The sequence below is a fragment of the Saccopteryx bilineata genome, chromosome 1 (genome assembly GCF_036850765.1).
Source record: "Saccopteryx bilineata isolate mSacBil1 chromosome 1, mSacBil1_pri_phased_curated, whole genome shotgun sequence".
NCBI lineage: Eukaryota > Metazoa > Chordata > Mammalia > Chiroptera > Emballonuridae > Saccopteryx > Saccopteryx bilineata.
This window is the reverse complement of record NC_089490.1, coordinates 395,200,431-395,219,366: the sequence shown is the minus strand read 5'-3', so window position 1 is coordinate 395,219,366 and position 18,936 is coordinate 395,200,431. Positions and strand designations below refer to the sequence as shown.

At 59.8% G+C, this 18,936-nt stretch overlaps 1 protein-coding gene across 9 annotated transcripts in view; it reads left to right on the top strand.

Annotated features, from left to right (window-relative positions):
• Positions 1-18,936, top strand: part of SYT7 (synaptotagmin 7) — a 62,122-nt gene that overhangs the window by 20,046 nt on the left and 23,140 nt on the right. For 2 of the 9 annotated variants that reach the window (XM_066251667.1, XM_066251666.1), the window contains exons 2-6: positions 4,451-4,554; positions 8,666-8,745; positions 13,248-13,379; positions 14,276-14,500; positions 18,213-18,581. In XM_066251667.1, the coding sequence (XP_066107764.1) occupies positions 4,451-4,554; positions 8,666-8,745; positions 13,248-13,379; positions 14,276-14,500; positions 18,213-18,581 (910 nt within the window). Of the gene's footprint in view, positions 1-4,450; positions 4,555-8,665; positions 8,746-13,247; positions 13,380-14,275; positions 14,501-18,078; positions 18,582-18,936 lie in introns of those variants that run through there. The other 7 variants (XM_066251668.1, XM_066251669.1, XM_066251671.1 and 4 more) reach the window with 7 other exon arrangements.

Below are 18,936 nucleotides of genomic sequence, written 5' to 3'. Positions count from 1 at the left end.
CTGCGTTCACACCTCCCTCCCAGGACACCCCTGGGATTAGACCCAGGGGCCCTGGCTCTCCTCGCTCCTGGCTCACCCTGCCTCCCAGGTCTCCCGATGTCATCTGTCTGCCCTTGTCTGTGTCTCGCCCTCTGGGACCCAGGATGTCTCCTCTGCCCAAGGATAGGTCGTGGCACTCAGCTCTGTCAAAAGGCTGACTAGGGCTGTAATATTTTATTTCCCCAAATGTTAATATGCTGACGCTAAGGGGACTTGAAACCATGTATGTCATCGGAGGAAGGGTTTAGAAGGGCATGGGCGGCTTTGCCTGGAGAAGACTAGGAGGGGACATGAGAGCTGTCGGCAAGGATTTGAAGGCCTGTCATGTGGCAGAGGGAGCCAACTTGTTTCCAGCAGCTCTGGAGGGCAAACTCAGGCCCACGAGGGGGAGTTCTAGGGAGACAGACTTTGCTCAGCACAAGGCACAGCAGCCCTCCCTAACAATGCCCACTCATGGAGGGCCCGTCTCCTGCAGAAGCAGCTTCCTGTCACCAACAGGGCCACCTGGGGGGTTGTGCGTTGATGGGGCCTGACCCCCTGACTTCCGAGGTCTCTTCCAGCCCAAGACTCAGTGACTCTGTGCTCTGGGAATGGTTTCACTGTGGCTGGCAGGTGAGAACATGCTTGTTCCCCTTGATGGCAACATCATGTGTTGGCTAAGGACATCGTGTCACTTTTATTCACAGCATCGACGCAATTGGCAAAGGCAAGCGTTTGTTTCACCCTAGCTTCAAGGGCTGTCCAGGAGATGCTGGGGGGCCCGGGGGGAGGGCCGGCTGCCTGACAGATGATGGCAGCCACCCATACTGCAGGGGACCCTGGGATCACTGACCCCAAGGGTGGGCGCTCAGTGTTCCTTAGCAACACGTTCCTTTTCTCAATTGTCTGCAAAAGTTCAAGGTGTGAAACGGAAACGATGCTGCTTTGGCTGAAGAGGATTTGTGGGACCACAGCCTCATCTACTCAGCACCCACCTCTAAATCCCTTGAGAAATTTCTGGAGACCCTAGGTGTTCCCCAAAGCCCACAAAGCAAAGAGCATAGACTCTGAGCCAGGCTGCCTGGGTTCCAACCCTGGCTCTACCACCTACTATCTGAATGACATCAGTCAAGGTGCTTGACCCCTCTGTGCCTCAGTTTCCCCATTTGTAAATTGAGGATAATCGTCATGCTTTCTTCAGTTGTTGTGAGAACTTTGTTACCTCACGTGGAACACCTAGAACACCCGCTTGTCATCAGAGCGAGGAAGGGTCAGCTCTTGCACAGATGAAGGCACTGACCTCCGAAAGGTTGAGTGCTTTGCCCAAGGCCACAGCACTGACAGTGGCCAGAGTAGGGCCTCTGCTAGTTCTCCTAGACTCCCAGCGCGGTGCTCATTCTGCATGCCACAGAATGCTAATTGCCTAAATGGGAGTTTTCTGGAGACCATTCAGAGGGTGCTCACTGGCTTCTGGGATTGGCAGGCTCTGTCCTGAGGGTCTCTTCTGCTTACAGAGGAGCTTGAGGAGCAGCTTTTAAAAAGGACCTTGTTTGTCAAAGAGAGTAGGGAACTCCAGGGAGGTGACCCCTTGGAGAACTGTCCCATGGCCAGGAGGTGTGTGTGTGTGTGTGTGTGTGTGTGTGTGTGTGTAGGGGAACCCATCCAGAGTGCAGCCTATCAGATCATGCGGTTGCTCACACCCCCTCTGACCCTGCCCCTCCCCTGCTCACAGACATTCCACGGCTCCTATGGCCGATAGGACACAACAAGGGCCTGAAAGACAGGCCCTTTTCCCATTGGGCCCCACTCTCATTTCCAGCCTGGTCTCCACACTTCCCTACCCGTACCCTAGTCCAACTCCTCGGACAACATGCCTCCTTCCGTTTGCTCTTGCTGTTCCCTCTGCCCAGACTGTCCTGCCCTCTCCTCCCCCCCCCCCAGACCACACCTAACACCACCTCAGGTAAGCCTTCACAGAGAGCTCCCGGTCCAGCAAGCACTTCCTCACCTGTGCTCCCAGAGCCCTCTGTTTACACCCGAGACAAAACTAACACCGACAGCCCTAGTATTCGTACCCATCTATTGAGTGCTAACAACAACCCACGGATTGTATGCTATTTTATCTTCACTTTATACAGGAGAAAATGGAGACACAGTGGATAAGATACTTGTCCAACGCCACATAGCTATTAAGAGGCAGAGGGTTGTCAATTATAATTGAAAAATAAATTTAAGTCTCGTAAGTTATATAATGTCTAATTACTGGGTTGTACATCTGGAACTAATATAATATTGTATGTCAACCATAATTGAAAAATAAAAAAAAATGACTTAAGAAAGGAAAAATACATTTATAAGAATATATGTTAATTTTTTTTTTAAAGAGACAGAGGATACACTCACACTTGGGTCTCCTCGGGTATTTTGGAGCCTGGAGCCCCAGGCTGGTGTCCTGCCGTTTGCTGGTTCTGAGGCACCCGGCATGCTACGAAATAATTAGTTAGATTCTTACCTGTCCCCAGTGTCTCATGGCAGATTCTCAATCGATAGTGGTTGAAGAACGCTCAGCCCAATAACAGAATTTACTTTATTGAAAAGGGAGTTCAACAAAGGAAGGTGTGGGGTCACCAGCTTTCCCAACCCACACCTGGCCCCTGCAGAGCCTTCCAGTGGGCAGGGGCAGTTCCTGCAGAGAGGGGGGAAATGTAGGCCCCCTTCCCGATAGGCGCACTTGCCCATCTCCTTGCCACAGCCCTGAGTCTTGGGCCCCTAGTGGCTAACTACCCTGTGGAATTCGGGCTGTCATTCTCCCGCTTGTTCCCCCGCCCCAGAGGTTAAAGATGGAAGCCTCCCATTTAGCCTGAGAAATTTGGCAAATGTGCCCCTCCACTAGCGAGAGGGAAAGGCAGGGCCACTTCTTTGGTGTCTGCAGGTTGTTCAGGTCCAAGCTCCCAGGTGCTATGGATCCTGAGGTTGACAGGGGCTTCCTGGGTGCCGAGGCTGTGGGCTCAGGACAAGACAAAGTTTAGTTAACCCAGCATATAGATAGATGGGGGACAGGTGAGTGGCCTTTTCCCATAGCTGGGAGGCTCAGGAAATTGGGAAATGAGGGGGGGCCCAAGCAGTATTCTAGGGAGAGCAGGTGGAGAAGCAGGTGTCCAGGGCACCAGAGCAGTGACGGGAGGGAGCCCCGAGGGCCCTGAGCGCTGAGGATGACCTTTGGGCCCTCCTCTTGAGGCTAGCAGCACAGCGACAGAGACTGGAGCCCAGAAGCGAAAACCACAGGAACCTGGACCAGACAGCCATCGTCAACTCTTAATTACCATCATCACTGGCACCGAAAAGCCTACGCAGGCTCCTTTGCAAATAAACAGCGTCTCCTTGACTTCAGGCTGCATCCCGTGCACACATGTTTACAGAGCACGTGTGATCTATGCTGTTCCCACTCGCCTGCCTCCCCCACATGATCATCTCTGATCGAGTTTTGCCTTCCTTGTGTTTGGTTTGGGCTCATGTTTGCAATCACCTGTGAGAAGGCAGGGAGGAGGTTTAATCCACACTGCAGGAAAGAAAACTGAGTGGTTATGTGACTCGTCCAGAGTCACACAGTGAGCAAGAGGCAGGATTTGCACAGGAACCTAGAATTTTCCTCCCTGAGCAAGTCCATGAAGATTTCCTTTCCTGAAGTATGGGACCCCTGAGCTCTTGGAATGGAAGCTGCTGGGTGGGCACTGTGAGCATTTAGATTGCACCCAACATGCTCAGGGACTAAGGGCTGGGACCGCAGGGTGTGCAGAAGCCAGCTGGGTGGGCTTCCAGCTCAAGAAAAGCTGGCTAAAGGGGGTGGGGGCTGATCAGAGGGTTCCAGAGATTTCCTTTTTGACTCTACATGTGGCTGTTGAGTCTTAGCCAGAGATCAAAGAGGGTCTGTTAGTGCTCACAGGGATTTTCCTCAGAGGGATTGCAGAGCTAATAATAATCCTTTGGGCAAATGTGGCTGGAGTTATGGCTCTGAGTATGGGAGTAGGGAAAAGAATGCTGAGCAGGAGGGCCTCGTAGAGGCAGTGGCTGCTTTAGAGGGGTTTGAAGGCCTGCGAAGGCTGGGCCAGGGGCACTCTGGCTTCTCCCTTTAAGAATGTCGAGTTTGGTGGTGACGGTACAGTTCCCATGGGCTCACACAGGGCGTGTGCAGGGACAGACCAGGAGGGATGTCAACCGACACAATTCCCCCATTTTACAGATGAGAAAGCTGAGGCACAGTGAGGGGAAGAGGCTTCCCAGGGTCAGGCTGTCAGGCAGAGCTGTGGGTAAAATTTGGGACTGAAAGCTCCTAGTGTGGGGGCCAGGTGGAAGGGCAAGGTTGTTCTGGGGGCTCTGGGCTGAGGGAGAGTGGCTGGCCAATGAGGGTCTGACCTGTGCGTGTCCTCCCCAGGGGCGCCCACCCGCGATGTCCTGCTGGTCTCCGCTATCATCACCGTCAGCCTTAGCTTCACTGTCATCCTCTGCGGCCTCTGCCACTGGTGTCAGCGCAAACTGGTGAGGCTCCTGAGGGCCCCCCCCCCGCCCCTCACAATTACAGGCTCGTGAACGCTCTCAAGGGCGCGTGCAGCTGATCCACCTGCCCACGTAGGCAGGCACACTTGCGTAGAAATTCACATCACATACACGCACTGCGTTTGCCTGGGGGTTGGCTCAGTATGTCTGTGTGTACACCTGGAGCCACACACCTAGGGACATTCGTGGGTAGACGTGGGTCTCACGGGCCTTCTTATGCGCCCCACTCCTCGCACACACGCCCCACCTCCCACAGAAAGAGCCGCAGGCACACACGCGCTGACTGAGAATTGAAGACCCCTCCCCTCCACCCGCTGCCCTCCCCCAGGGATGGGCGTGGCCAAGCCGGGTATCCTGGCCAATGAGGCGGCCGCGCCCGCCCCGCCCCACCCCCAGCGCCCGCACATTCATCCTGGTTCTCCAGGTTTGTACAAGCACAAACGGCTTCTTTTCATTTTTAACGAGGGCTGGAGAAATAACGAGCAGGATTAGACCATCAATAAGTAACGAGACCGTCAGGAGGGACATTCATCACCCAGGGCGCCGGGGAGGGGCGCTGGTCTGAGCCGCCGTCCCGCAGCCCGCGGCTCCGGGAGAGAGGCTGCCCCGCGAGACCCTCACTCATTCCCTATCCTGCCGCCCCAGCCCAAAAGTGCGGTGGCAACTTAAGGGGACTGCAGGGGGATACCCTCGGGCGGTGGGCGGGGAGGCATCCCATGGGGCCTAGAAGGGTCGCTGGGAACTCCATTCTCTCCCTGCCCAGCCACAGAGGGGCCTTAAAAACAAAGGGGAGGCTGTGGCCATGGGCGCTCTGTGGGCGGGGGCTTCGCCCACTGCTAGGAAAGAGAGGGGCAATGTCCTTGGGAGGACCCAGCGTGCTTCCTTCAGGAAAGGCCCAGTCAGAAATTGGGAATGTGACTCTCCATGCTGAGATAAACAGCTTCAGGCAGCTCCTTCCTGTGAGGAGCAGCCATGGAGAAGGCCAGCCCTGCCCCACGTGCAAGTGTGTGTGAGTGGTTGCGGGACCAGGCTGCTCTGTGCGGGCAGGTGGAGCCAGGCTGGCTGCCCTGCATTGTTCCTGGATCTCCCGTGGCTGCGTCTGTCTCAGAATTTCAGGGGAGGTGAGGGTGGGGTCTGGCCATGTGCCCATGTATGCACGGGTGTTCTCAGAGGCTGTGGGAGTGGCGGAGCACGCACTGCAGCCCTGTGTCTTGTTGGGCCCGTTAGGCCGTCTGCCGGCACTGGAATGTCTCTCTGTCTGTATAGGAAGGCAAGTGAAGATGTATGAGCAGGTACTGCTGGTGACCTTCAGTGGGGGGCCTTTGTGCTGAGTGTGTTGACTTTGAGGGGATTGGTGCAGTGTGTGTGTCTGTTCATTCTGCATGGTGAGATGTGGACAATCTCATCAGATCCCTGAGTGCGCCGATGCATACATCTGCCCCACTGTCCCAGCTTCCCCTGGTAAGTGCTGCAGTGTGTGTGTGTGTGTGTGTGTGCGCGCGCGCGCGCGCACGCGCATGCTTCACCCTCACCCTGCTCACCTGGGGACAGGAGTTCAAAGATAACAGCTTTTGTAGCAGGTGGGCAGCTGAGAGATGCAGAACCTTCCCAGGCCTCGGCCCCTACCCCCAGCCTGAGGAAATTTCCCAGGGGTCCAGACCAGTCTGTCCTTTTTTACTTGCTCCTCTGGGCTGCCCGAGCCCTCCACCCTGCCATCACCCCTCCTCTGCCCCCGGGTTGCAGAAGCCAGGGAGCTTTTGCCCAGGCTGTCTCTGTGCTTCATGGAAGGGGCTTTAAAATGCCCCCCTGCTGTTGCTGGGCTCTCCTTGACCTCCTGTCCCCTCAGCAGCAGTGACGTGATACCCTGAGAGCCCAGATCCCATTTCCAAACATTAATAACTTCCTTAATCTTTTGCTGGCTTTTTCCAGATCCGCCAGCCAACCCCCGCCCTGAGGAGCAGGCTGGTGGCACAGGCTCCTTCGTAGCCACCTGATGTCTCCTGGGCCCTGCCTGGGGTTCCTGTCCTCCAAATCAAACCCTTTCCGGATCCCTGTCCCTCACAGCACCCCAGCGTTGCTGCAGTGAGAGTTGCAGCGTGAGAGGAAGGTTCTCTGAGCTGTGGAAGGGGAGGGGCAGCCCTGGGTGAACTGGGGACTAGCCCACCCATCCATGCCCGGCCTCCGGGAAAGACAGCTAAGCAGCCTCAGATGGTGGTGTTTACGGGGCAGCTTCCCTGCCAAGACTGGGAAGAAAGAGGAGAGGAGGTGAGGGGCCCCACACTGCCTGAAGTGCTAGAGAATGGAGCGAGGCTCCTGCCTGAGGGTCACCCCAGAGGGGTCCTTGGCCACCATGAAGCGGCTCTCAGCTCTGATTATCCCAGCTGGAACTAGGAATTGTTTGGGATTTAAACTTCTGGGTAATGATGGGAGGATCAGAGATAGAGCTGAGAAAGGGCAGCTTTTGTGGACCCGTAGGATCCAGCAGCTTTTTTTTTTTTTTTTTTTAATTCTTAAAGTTCTGGCTCAGAGGCAACAGCCTGGGGCTTGGACCTCAGGGCGGGTGAGAAGGGCACTTCCAACTGATGGTTTTGAGAACTGCTGGGTACCAGGTTCCACACCAAGTACTAGGGGCCATCGGGGTGATGCTCTCAGGGGCGGGAGTCAAAGTAAATAAGGAGAGACATAATAGTATCTGTAATAAGAGGCTTGAAGCATGGGGCTCACCCCGTGACACCACACCTTTTCAGGAAGGAGGAAGAAGAGGCCAAAGAGGGCCAGGGACTTGACCAGAGTGACATGGAGAATGTGGGGCACTGCTGGGACCAGGATCCTGGTGCCCCTGAGACAGAGAGGCACTGAAGGTGGAATGAGGGCCCAACCCTGACCTCACACACACCCTTCCAGAGAGCTCTGCTGCCACTATCCCTAAACAGGTGGCCCTATGCCCAGAAAGGGGCTGTAGCTGGCAGGAGTGCCAGGGAACACGGCTGTGCGGCTTTTATTTTGCTTTAGGGAAAATGGAATAATTGACTGTTGTGGCTGTGATATTGGTGCATATGACTGGGTGTTGGGGAAATGTGTGTGTGTGTGCGCGCGTGCACGTGCGCGCCCTCGCTGGGCAGGGGCGGGCCAGTGCCCAGTGGGGGAAGGGTCTGTGGGGGCAGCCTCAGCCCCTGCACAACCCCCACCCCACTGCCACCCACATCAGCCCTGGGCCTAGCCCAGGCCTGTGGCCCGTGGGTGCACTGAGGACGCTCGGTGGCAGCCAGGAATGTTAATGGTGCCGGGCTCTGCTTGAGCTAAATTTAGAAACCCAAACCAAGAAGGTGAATGGTGCTCACCTTCCGGGCAGCAGGCCCAGCGGCTGCCGCCACCATGGCCTTTCTGCTAGCCAGGGAGCTGGCGTGCCCACCCCACTCTGCCCTGGCCCTCTCCTCCCCTGACTCACGCGGGCGTGAGACACTCTGGGGGCTGTCCCCCGCTGCAGAGTCAGTGGGCACCCCTCTTCTGGAGGCTGCCTTCTTACTAAGGACAGGGCTCGGCCCTGCCCTGCCTCAGGCCAGGGCATGGGGACCCCAGGGAGCCCCCGGACAGTGAGGGACTCAGCCTGGGCAAGACTGGGCACAGGTCCTCTCCCTGCCCCCGTGGCTCCCGGCACTGGCTGCTGCCAACCTTGCCCTGCAGGACGCCACCCCCACCATCTGGGGGCAGTGACGTGGCCAGTGTGACGTGGCCAGTGTGACGTGGCCAGGCGCCTGAGAGCCATCTGTCTGTGGCAGAGGGAGATATGATTCTGGGATCCTGGCCAGAGCCTCAGGAAACAGAAGGACAGGAGAGGCCCCAGTCCTGGGGTCAGGGATGGGGTACAGGTCCCGGGGGTGGGGCAGGTCTTAGGGCCCAGGCTCTGCAGACAAAAGAGCAAGTAGCTATGCAGCAGGCACCCCACAGTTGGTGACACCCTCACACCTTGGCCCCTGGCCTTGTTGCCAAGGCTGAGCTCCGCTTATCCCCCTTCTCCAGGGGGAGCCCGTTTGGGGGAGGCAGGGAGGGTGCAGCCCTGGGTCCCCGGAGTAACGTGGTGCTCTCTCCATAGGGCAAACGCTACAAGAACTCCCTGGAGACGGTGGGCACGCCAGACTCAGGGCGTGGGCGCAGTGAGAAGAAGGCCATCAAGTAGGTGCCAGCCGGGGAGTTTGGGCTGGGGGTGCGCAGGCCGCCCAGGCGGGGGGAGCCCCTGCCCCTCCACGGACTTGGCCACACACACACTGTTCCCCCTCACAACCTCGTGCCGTTCTCCCTTCACCCCGCACACCCCCTGCACCTCAGGGTGGCTCTAGGGCTCCCCCTTCTCCGCCTGTACCCCCCCGACCCTCCCAATGTTCCGGGGCCACTGTGTGCCTCCTCCCTCAGCCCCGGTTTCTGGTTCCTCCATCCCACCCTCACATAACACACTCCTTGCCCACCCCCCAGCCGTGTTCTCCGGGTGACCCAGAGGGGTGCAGCCCCGTGGGGGCTGCTCAGAGGAAGCTAGTAACGGGGAGATGCCCTCCTCCCATCACTCCCAGCCCCACCTGATGCCTTGCTACCTCCGACTTGTCTGGGTTTCCCCATTTTGCTCTAAGAGGCCTTTTGAGTAGGCAGGTCTGCCTTTCCCTGTGGGCCGGCTGGGCCAGCCCACTGCTGAGGGTCCCTGGAAGACAGCACGAGAAGCCCCCTGCCCTGCCTGCTCAGGGGCAGTGGGAATGAGGGGCTCTCTCTAGGGGGCTCCGTGTCCTCTGGCCAGTAGCCCTGGCTCCTTCCTCTGCTGAGCTCAGCCCTTCACTGGGAGGCTGTGCGGCTGTAGGGCGGAGGGCCCCTCCACCTTAGCCCGCCAGCTAAGGGCCGAGCCGCCCCCAGCCTGTCCTGCCCCCACCCTTGTCTCCTGCCCCTTTCCCACTGCCTAGGCTCCTCTGCCCTCCCTTGTCAGTCTTTCTCCCGTTCTCTCCTCCTCCTTCCCTCCTCCTTCTCCTCCTTCCCTTCTTCCTCTCCCCGATCCTGAGGGCTTCCCTCTCTGCCCCTCCTTACCCCCTCCTCTCTTTTCATCTCTTGCTCTGACCCTGTTTGGGACCTTCCCAGAGCTGCGGGGTGTGTGTCTGCGGGGGGTGGGTTAGTGGAGGGGTGGGCCAGGCCACGGCTGGGGGTGGGGAGGAGGCTCTAGAGGAGGCCTCAGGAAGCCTTTGAAGCCACGTTCGCTTGCACACTCTCTAGTCTTCAAAGCCAGAGCCGACAGGTCTCAGGGGCTGCGGCAGAGCCGGGCTCCTGGCTTTCTGAAGGCAGAGGGACCACATGAGAGGAGCCCGGGCCAGCTCGGCACCTGTGCCACCTTCAGGCCAGGCCCCTGCGTTTGCAGCCACGGCCTGGGCCAAGGGGCCTGCCTCTGCCAGGTGACCATAACCGTCCTGGACAGGAGAGTGTGTGGCAGGACCAAGCCCGGGAAAGAGTCCACGAGAGGAGAGGGGATTTTCCACAAGGGGCTGGGGGGGCAGCGGGGTGGGTAGCAGGGTGGGTAGCAGGCCCTGCGGGCTGGGTCAACATTGTGAGGGCTCTCAAAGACAAGTAAGGGTAACAGTGGGCTGTCCCCCACCTCTCTGCAGCCCAAGCCTCCCCCTGCTGAGCTGTCAGACCCTCTGCCCCAGGGGAAGGAGGCCACCGTTCCTTCCTGCACGCCCCCAGGTTCCTAGGCCTTGGCCTCTTCCCCAGGGGCCCAGAGCCAGGGGACGGCATGAAGCCGGGCTTACCCATGGCGCCCCTTCCCCAGCGGCCCAGAGCCAGGGGACGGCATGAAGCGGGGCTTACCCATGGCGCCCCTTCCCCAGCGGCCCAGAGCCAGGGGACGGCATGAAGCGGGGCTTACCCATGGCACCCCTTCCCCAGCGGCCCAGAGCCAGGGGACGGCATGAAGCCGGGCTTACCCATGGCACCCCTTCCCCAGCGGCCCAGAGCCAGGGGACGGCATGAAGCGGGGCTTACCCATGGCGCCTCTTCCCCAGCGGCCCAGAGCCAGGGGACGGCATGAAGCCGGGCTTACCCATGGCGCCTCTTCCCCAGGGGTCCAGAGCCAGGGGACGGCATGAAGCCGGGCTTACCCATGGCGCCTCTTCCCCAGGGGCCCAGAGCCAGGGGACGGCATGAAGCCGGGCTTACCCATGGCGCCTCTTCCCCAGGGGCCCAGAGCCAGGGGACGGCATGAAGCCGGGCTTACCCATGGCGCCTCTTCCCCAGGGGCCCAGAGCCAGGGGACGGCATGAAGCCGGGCTTACCCATGGCGCCTCTTCCCCAGGGGCCCAGAGCCAGGGGACGGCATGAAGCCGGGCTTACCCATGGCGCCTCTTCCCCAGGGGCCCAGAGCCAGGGGACGGCATGAAGCCGGGCTTACCCATGGCGCCTCTTCCCCAGGGGCCCAGAGCCAGGGGACGGCATGAAGCCGGGCTTACCCATGGCGCCTCTTCCCCAGGGGCCCAGAGCCAGGGGACGGCATGAAGCCGGGCTTACCCATGGCGCCTCTTTCCCAGCGGCCCAGAGCCAGGGGAGCGCATGAAGCCGGGCTTACCCATGGCGCCTCTTCCCCAGCGGCCCAGAGCCAGGGGAGCGCGTGAAGCCGGGCTTACCCATGGCACCCCTTCCCCAGCGGCCCAGAGCCAGGGGAGCGCATGAAGCCGGGCTTACCCATGGCACCCCTTTCCCAGCGGCCCAGAGCCAGGGGAGCGCATGAAGCCGGGCTTACCCATGGCACAACCGCTCCAGGGCTAGGACCCTCTTTGAAGGGATCAGCTCGTCAACATTCTGTGAAGGTGCTTTCTTTAGCAGTGCTTCCCAAACTGTGTTCCTGAGAACACTTGTGCCTCATAAATTACTAATAGTTATTCCACAAATCAAGCGTTCCATGACCACAGAGTGTCCAGTTTGGGAAACACAGCACAGTATATTCATTGGCACCTTAAAGGCTCTGAGCAGTCCTATGTTGGAGGAGCCAGTGTTTCACAGACTGATGTGAAGACCCTCCCTCGGGACTACAGCGATAACCGGAGGGACCGTGGAGCTCCTGGGGCACAGCGGCGAGAACGCGGGCCCCCTGGGCGGGTCTCCTCCGGGACCGGGACCGAGGGTTGGAGACCTGAAGGGGTTAAGGGGAGGGAGAACTTCCAACTGCTCCATCTCTCTGTCAACTCCAGAAGGGGGAGCAAAGGGCATCTCTAGTAAGAATTGGGTCTTCTGCCCAGGAGGGGCCCCCCGCTGCTGAGGGCCTGCCCTGCCTCACCCACTATGGGCCCCCACTCCCTGTGAGCTGCTCGGGGCTTTGTCTTTGAACCCTGATCACAGGGTCCCTGTGAGACGTTTCCAGGGTGCACTGTGGATGCTGTGTCCACACCAGGGAGACCCCAGGGGTCCCGTGGTGGCAGCTCAGCTTCTCTCTGTCTTTCTGTCTTCTGTTTTTGAGTCTGAGGTTGAGAGCCAAGGCCAAGGTCACACTTGTCATTGGCTCCTGGGGTTTCCAGGCCATGCCTTCCGGTAGCTGAGGCTTCTGCCGCCTGCCTCCCGTGGAAGTCCCCAAATTCTCTGTGCTTCCAGCGTGTCTGCTCCCACGGGATATGCCGCGGAACAGGAGGGAGTGGGGAGGCTGGGGCGGAGGCTCCCATCCAGGCCAAGCAGCTCCGCCTTGGGAAGGGGCAGAGGCACAGGGTGGGGCTGCCTGACCGGGTGTATGCCAAGGGCCCAAGGCTGAGTCTGCCCGTCATCCCCTCGGAGAAAGGCAGGTTCTCTCACCCACGCCCCAGCACCGAGGACCTGAAGGGCCCTGCTCCTCCCTCAGCAAGGTCAGAGGCCTGGAGACGCTTCCCAGTTCTGGGGAGTAACCCAACCACCACATTTGCAATGAGCAGAGAGGGTCTTCAGGTCAGCTGAGATCCCACCCGTCTCGTGTGAAAGCTGCATCTCAGCCCTTTCCCAGGAGGGAGAGAGCAGAGGAGGCTGAGACCTCAGGGCAAGGCGGAGGAAACAGAAAGGGGGGCAGGGGGCTGGGCGGCCTGCCCCCGGGGCGGCTCAGTGGGCGTGGGTGAATGCAGGGAGCAGGTCTGGTGCCAGAATTGGGGCCTCCACTCCACCCTGGGGTAGCTTATGACTAAGGAGTTACAGCCAAGCTCTGGTTTGACAGGCAGGGAAACTGAGGCCAGAAGAGATGGGGCCCAGGAAGTAGACAGCAGGGTCTGATCTGCCTTTCAGCACTTTCGAGCCAGAAGCCAGCACCCTATCCTCCTCCCATCCCCCACTGCATCCCACGGGGCCTTCTCCCCAGCCTCCTCCCCTCTCTCCTCCTCTCACCATCTTTCTCTCTCCCACCAGTTTCCCAGGGTGCGAAGCTCCAGTCACCCTCCTGAAGCTCACTTCCTCTCTGCACAGCTTTTCCCGCCCTCAAGGGTGTGTGTGTGTGTCGCGCGCGCGTGTGTGTGTGTGTGTGTGTGTGTGTGTGCAAGGGGCACCGGCTGGGAGCCCGCCTGCCTCTCTTCCTCCCGCAGGAGCCGAGCCCCGCCCACCCTGCCCTCTGTGTGCCCAGACTGGCCCCTCTGCCCCGCAGGACTGGTGGTTCTTGTTTCTTCTTGTATTTCCCTGTTTTCTCCCCTCTCTCTCTGCCCCTCCAGCGATCTAGACAGAGACTTTTGGAATAACAATGAGAGCACAGTGCAGCAGAAATGGAGCTCCTACCCTCCCAAGGAGTTTATTCTAAACATTTCACCCTACGCCCCTTATGGCGACCCACGACTGTCCCTCAAGTGAGTGACTTTACCTGGTTTCATCATATGTACCCAGTATTGAGTATCCGCGCACGCCCTCCTCCCCATCCGGTCCCTCACTTCTCCTCCTCCTGCTCCCCTCCCCCACTCCTTACCCTGCACCCCATGGGCAGGCTGACCATGGAGACGAGCAACCCCTCCTGCCCCCCTCTCGCCTGCCTGCCCCTCTCCTGTCCCCACCCCCAGGGCCAGCCGCGCAGGAGAGCCCGCTCCGCAGCCACACCGGCCCCCAGCCGGTCCTGGCGGCCCCGCCCCCTCTGTGCAGTCAGGATGGGGTTGCCCGTTTTGGTCCCTCCTTCTCGGTGTGGCTCAGCTTTCCTCCCCGCTGTGTGCTGCTGCCCTGGCTGCTCGGTGGTGGTGGTCGGTGGTCGGTTGCGGAGGTGGTGGCGGTGATGGCGGTGATGGTGGTCGTGATGAACTGACTAACATGGCTTTCTCTCTCTCCCTGCCTGGGGGCCTCCTGGCCTGGACAGCCCGCTCTTCCTCCGTCGTTAACCCTTCGTTGTCCTGTGGGATAGAGTTGGAGGCGGCTGCCCTCCCCCCACCCCCGCCGCCCCTGCCCAGGCGGCGGGGAGGGGCCCCCCTCCATTGTCGTGGTGCGTTGTTCTCCAACCCCCAGCCCGCCGGTCTCCCTCTCTCCTCTCCGCAGGCTCTGCTGTTAACCCATTTGCAGTGCTGATGTCTCTCTCTCTCTCTCTCTCTGTCTGTCTCTTGTCCGTCTGTCTCTCTCCTCCTCCTCTCTCACTGTCTCTTTCTTCCTTTTCTCTGTGATTGTTTTTCCTCCTCTCCCCCCCACCCCCATGTGCGGCCTGCCCTCTCTCCCCCACCGCCACCCCCGGCGCCCCTCGGCCTGGCCGCCTCCTGTGTGCCTCCAGTGGCACCCTCCTGTCGGGCGCCAGAGTGGCCGCAGCAGCGGGGCTGGCGGTGGAGCGGGAAGGCCGGCTGGGGGAGAAGCCGGCACCGGTGCCGCCACCCGGAGAGGACGCCTTGAGAAGCGGCGGTGCTGCCCCCAGCGAGCCGGGCGGCGGTGGCAAGGCGGGGAGAGGCCGCTGGCGGATGGTGCAGAGCCACCTGGCCGCAGGGAAGCTCAACTTGTCCAAGTGAGTGATGGCCCCGTGGCCACCAGAGCTGTGAGCTCCGGCCTGCCCCCACCAGGGTGGACAGCGGGACCCCTGGCATGCCCGCTGCTGCCCCCAGAGGTGCCGTCCTTGGCCCCTGGCTCACTCCATTCCTCCATGAGACTCCCATCGTCCTCGCCATCCAGCACAACGAACAGCCATCCAGTGTCGCATCTCCGCCTCTGGCGGCTGCCCCATCAGTCTCTTCCTTTGCCCAGTGACCAAGTCATTTCATTTTCTGCCCCCGGGGCAACCTCATTTCAGCCCTTGGGCCATCCCATCCTCTTTGACCGCCGCCCCATTCCAGCCGCCAGGTCTCCCCTCCGTGGGCAGCAGGCCTGCGGCTGTTCAGCCATTGGGCCATCCCATCCCTGGGGGGCTGGCCCACTCTCAGCCTGTGTTTTTATGCCACTCATCTGCCACCGGGCCTTCCCTCTTACAGCCAGCAGATGGCTCTAGACCCAGAGGTTGAGCCATGCCATTTTCGACCATCTGGTGACTCCATTGGCTCGTCTCAGTCCGGCTCGCCCCATAACACCATGTGTTCTGCCGGCCCGCCACGAGCAGCCGGGCTGTCCCCGTTATTGGTTCGTCCTCATCTCGGCCATCCCCACTGGCTGCCCTACTCTTGGTCCGCAGGCTGCCAGCTCTTGGGGTTGTGTGTTCTCGGAGGTTGGGTTGCAGAGCCCCAGCTAGCTTCTCTTCTGTCAAGGTAGTCTGCACGTCAGACAGAGTTGCCACGTCCCTTTTAATAGCTGTCTGAGCCTGTCAGACCATCAGCCCCTCTTTTGGGCGATAGATGTGGGGCTGGCCCCTACTCTCAGCAGATGGTATATTCCCCTTTCTCCCACCATGGGTAGCCTTGTTCTCATCTTGGCTTTTAGAATTTTGTTTCCCCCAAGGCCAAATCCTTTGAACTAGGATCCTTCTCGCCCATTGGGACATAGGTTCTAATTTCAGCTGTTAGAACTGCTTTGTTCCCAGCTAACGGAGTAGTCTTGCTTAGCAGGCCAGTCGGCCCGGACTCCTCAGCGGCTGGGCTATCCTGTTTTCTCAATTCGGGGTCCTCCTGGTTCTTTTCACAAGGCCGGTGACTCCTGCCTGCCATTGGGACCGCTGAGGCCCACTATCCCGAGGTCTCGTTTGCTTTTTTGGCCGAGGGAACACAGGCCAGTTTCCCCTGCTGACATCGGTGCCCAGGAGAGTCCGGAGGGAAGCCACACACCCCTCTGGAGAGCCAGGCCCAGCGCTCACCCTCTCAGGCCGCTCCGGCCACAGCCTCCAGGCTGGCTGAGGCCCCCGTGCCATCCGCTGGCTCCAGGCCTGGGGGAACCAATTTTAGTTTCCTGTGACTGAGAGAGAGGTTGTAAATTGGACTAATTTTGGATATGATAGGAAACCAAAATGAGGTCAGCGAGGAGGAGGAGGCGGCCACCAGGTGCCGTCCTCCCGGCCGCCTCTGCCTGCCCCCAGGGAACCGTAGGCCTGCCTGGCCGGCCAGGCCTGGGCCTGCCCCTGCTGCCAGCCCCGACCCCAGGCCTGAGCCAGGCCAGGCTGCTGCGCCCCCAACACCCCAGCCGAAGTCACGTTTTGCTCTTTTCTCTTTTTCTTTCTTTCTTTCTGTTTCTTTCTTTCTTTTTCTTTCTCTCTTTACTATTCTCTAACTTTCCCTCTTTCTCTCTCTCGCTCTCTCTCAGCCCACAGGGGCAGCCTAACTGTTGTCCTTTGCTTCCCGGGGTAGGCTCAGGGCAGGAGCAGAGCTGAGGTCTGATTGCAGTGGTGAAAGCGGCTCCAAGGGCCTGGGGCCCCCTCCCTCAGGCAGTGCCAGGGTCCGTGGCTGCCCTGTGTCCCTCGACCAGGAGCTGGCCAGCTTTCTCTGTAAAGGGCCAGAAAGGAAGTAGTTAGGCTTTGCGAGTCACAAGAGTCTGTCTTTCAACAGCTCAGCCCTGCCGTTGTAGCCCTCAAGCAGCCGTAGAGAGGAGGCACAGGCACCCCTTGGAGATAGCTCAAGGCCCATCCTAGACCACCGCAATAAAGCAAGTGTCGCAATCGAGCGGGCCGTACGAACATTCTGGTGTCCCAGTGCGTATAAAAGTTACATTCCTGCTATACCATAGTCTATTAAGCGTGCAATAGCAGTATGTCAAAAGAAAATGTACATACCTTCATTAAAAAATACTTTGTTGCTAAAAATGGCACTGATAGACTTGCTCAACCCAAGGTTGTCGCAAACCATCCATTTGCAAAAAGCACAGTAGATGTGACGCGCAATCAAGCCAAGCGCAGTAAAATGAGGGGTGCCTATCAATTCACGGCAGTGGCGGTGTTCCAGTAAAATTTTATTTACAAAAACAAGTGGCCTAAGGGCCCATATCTTGCCAACTTCTTCCCAACACTGCTGGGTTGGGATCCAGAGGGAAGGGACAGAGGAAGAGATTGGGGCCTCTGAGGCTCCGGCCCTGCCTGTTGGACGTGCTGCACTCTAGCCAGGGTACGAAGCAGGCAGGTGGCCCAGGGGAGGCTCTGGCTCCTTCCTACCTCCGTCTCCGGAGACATGGGCAGCTGTTACTGTCGTTGCCTGTACCACACATCCCTGTGTCCGATCTCATTAGGTCCTGTGACAGGGGCAGCTTGGATTTCACTCCCATTTTACAGATGAAGAACTGAGAGGTGGACTCACTTTCCCAAAGTCCCAAAGTTAGGAAGCGGCAGAGATGGGGTTTAAACCTGGGTCTCTGACCTCATACTGCCTCTGATCAGCCATGTCCTGTCTCCTGTCTATCCCTGCCCCCTGCCCACCCCACCCCCAGCAATTTTCTGAGAGGCTGGTGGGCTGTGAGGCACCCTCTTTCAAATGCATAGCGACTAAGATAGTCATCCTGTTTTCCACCAGAATTATGGCAAAATGGCCAGTCAAGTGGGTTCCTGGGGCTCCCACCTCACCTGCCCCTTTCCTGGGTTTTCCCACCTCTGAGTAGGAGCCAGTCGCCAAGATATTCAAGGGGGACACTTAGCCACAGAAACAGTCATCCGGGAAGGAGGGTGAAGATTTGTGCCAGAGCCTGAATCCTTAGGCAGCCCCGGCCATGGGGGCCTGAGGACACTCCGGCCTCTGAGATCAGCAGGAGAACCGCCACCTTCCCTGGCTCGCCGCGCGTTCCTAGGCCAGCTCTGCGCTGGCCTGGATTTCCTCAGGTCTCCAACGGCCAGGAGGCCTCAGAACTCAGAGGCAGACTTTCCAGGAGTCCCCCAGCGAGACTGTGGGAGGGGGCGGCAGCAGCTCTCCCCACCCCCTCCCATTCTGACATTCTGACAGGACAGGCAGCCACAGGGCCTTGGGGACCCGCCTTCACCACGCGGCAGCCTCCGAAGCTTCCGTGGCCTCCTCAGACCAGCCCAGAGGTCTGCTCAGACAGGAGGTATCTGAGCACTAAACTGAGCCAAGGCCGGAGGGCAGGCTGGGCGGGGCCGACCCAGGGGCCTCAGGGTGGGTGGGGCCTTCACGGCCTCCTGGGCAAGGCGGTGGCAGCGACAGACAGACAGCAGCGGCGACAACCGTGATGGAGGCCTGGCGAGGTCCGGCAGAATGCGCCCTGCACTTGGGCCTCCCAGTCCTGGCTCTAGGCTTCTTTCTTCTCTACTGTGAGCCCTTCACCTGCTTCTCCTTTCTCTCCTCCCCTCCACCCACCCCAAGTTTCGAGGACTCCACCCTGTCCACGGCCACTACCCTTGAGTCTATCCCCAGCTCCACGGGAGAGCCGAAATGCCAGCGACCCCGCACTCTGATGCGGCAGCAGAGCCTGCAGCAGCCACTGAGCCAGCACCAGCGGGGCCGGCAGCCCAGCCAGCCCACCACCAGCCAGAGCCTGGGCCAGCTGCAGGCCCACGCGGCCTCGGGGGCCGGCCCCAACCCCCGGGCCTATGGCAGGGGCCAGGCTCGGCAGGGCACCTCGGCCGGCTCCAAGTACCGGGCGGCCGCTGGCCGCAGCCGCTCCAACCCGGGCAGCTGGGACCACGTGGTGGGGCAGATTCGAAACCGAGGCTTGGACATGAAATCCTTCCTGTAAGTCCCCCCCCCCGAGCCAGCTGCCCCCCACGTCCCTGACCCAGCCGCTTCCCCCCACATCTCCTTGGGAACTGCTGGCCCTCCATCTCCAGGGCAGGGTGCCGAGCAGACCCAGCCACCCCCTCTCCAGGCTCCTGGGGCTCGCTGCTCACGCCTGAAGCCCCCTGTGGAAGAGTCATAGCTGAGCCACCCCTCTTAGGACCCTGGTGTCTCGGGGCTCAGAGAAGCTTCCCCCTAAAAGTCAGTGGAGACACTAGAGAAGCTACTGAGGTCCCCAGCTCTGTCTCCTCTCCTGGGCTAGTCCCCAGCTGCTCAGGGCCTCCCTGCCAGCCTCACTCACCCTCTCCTCCTG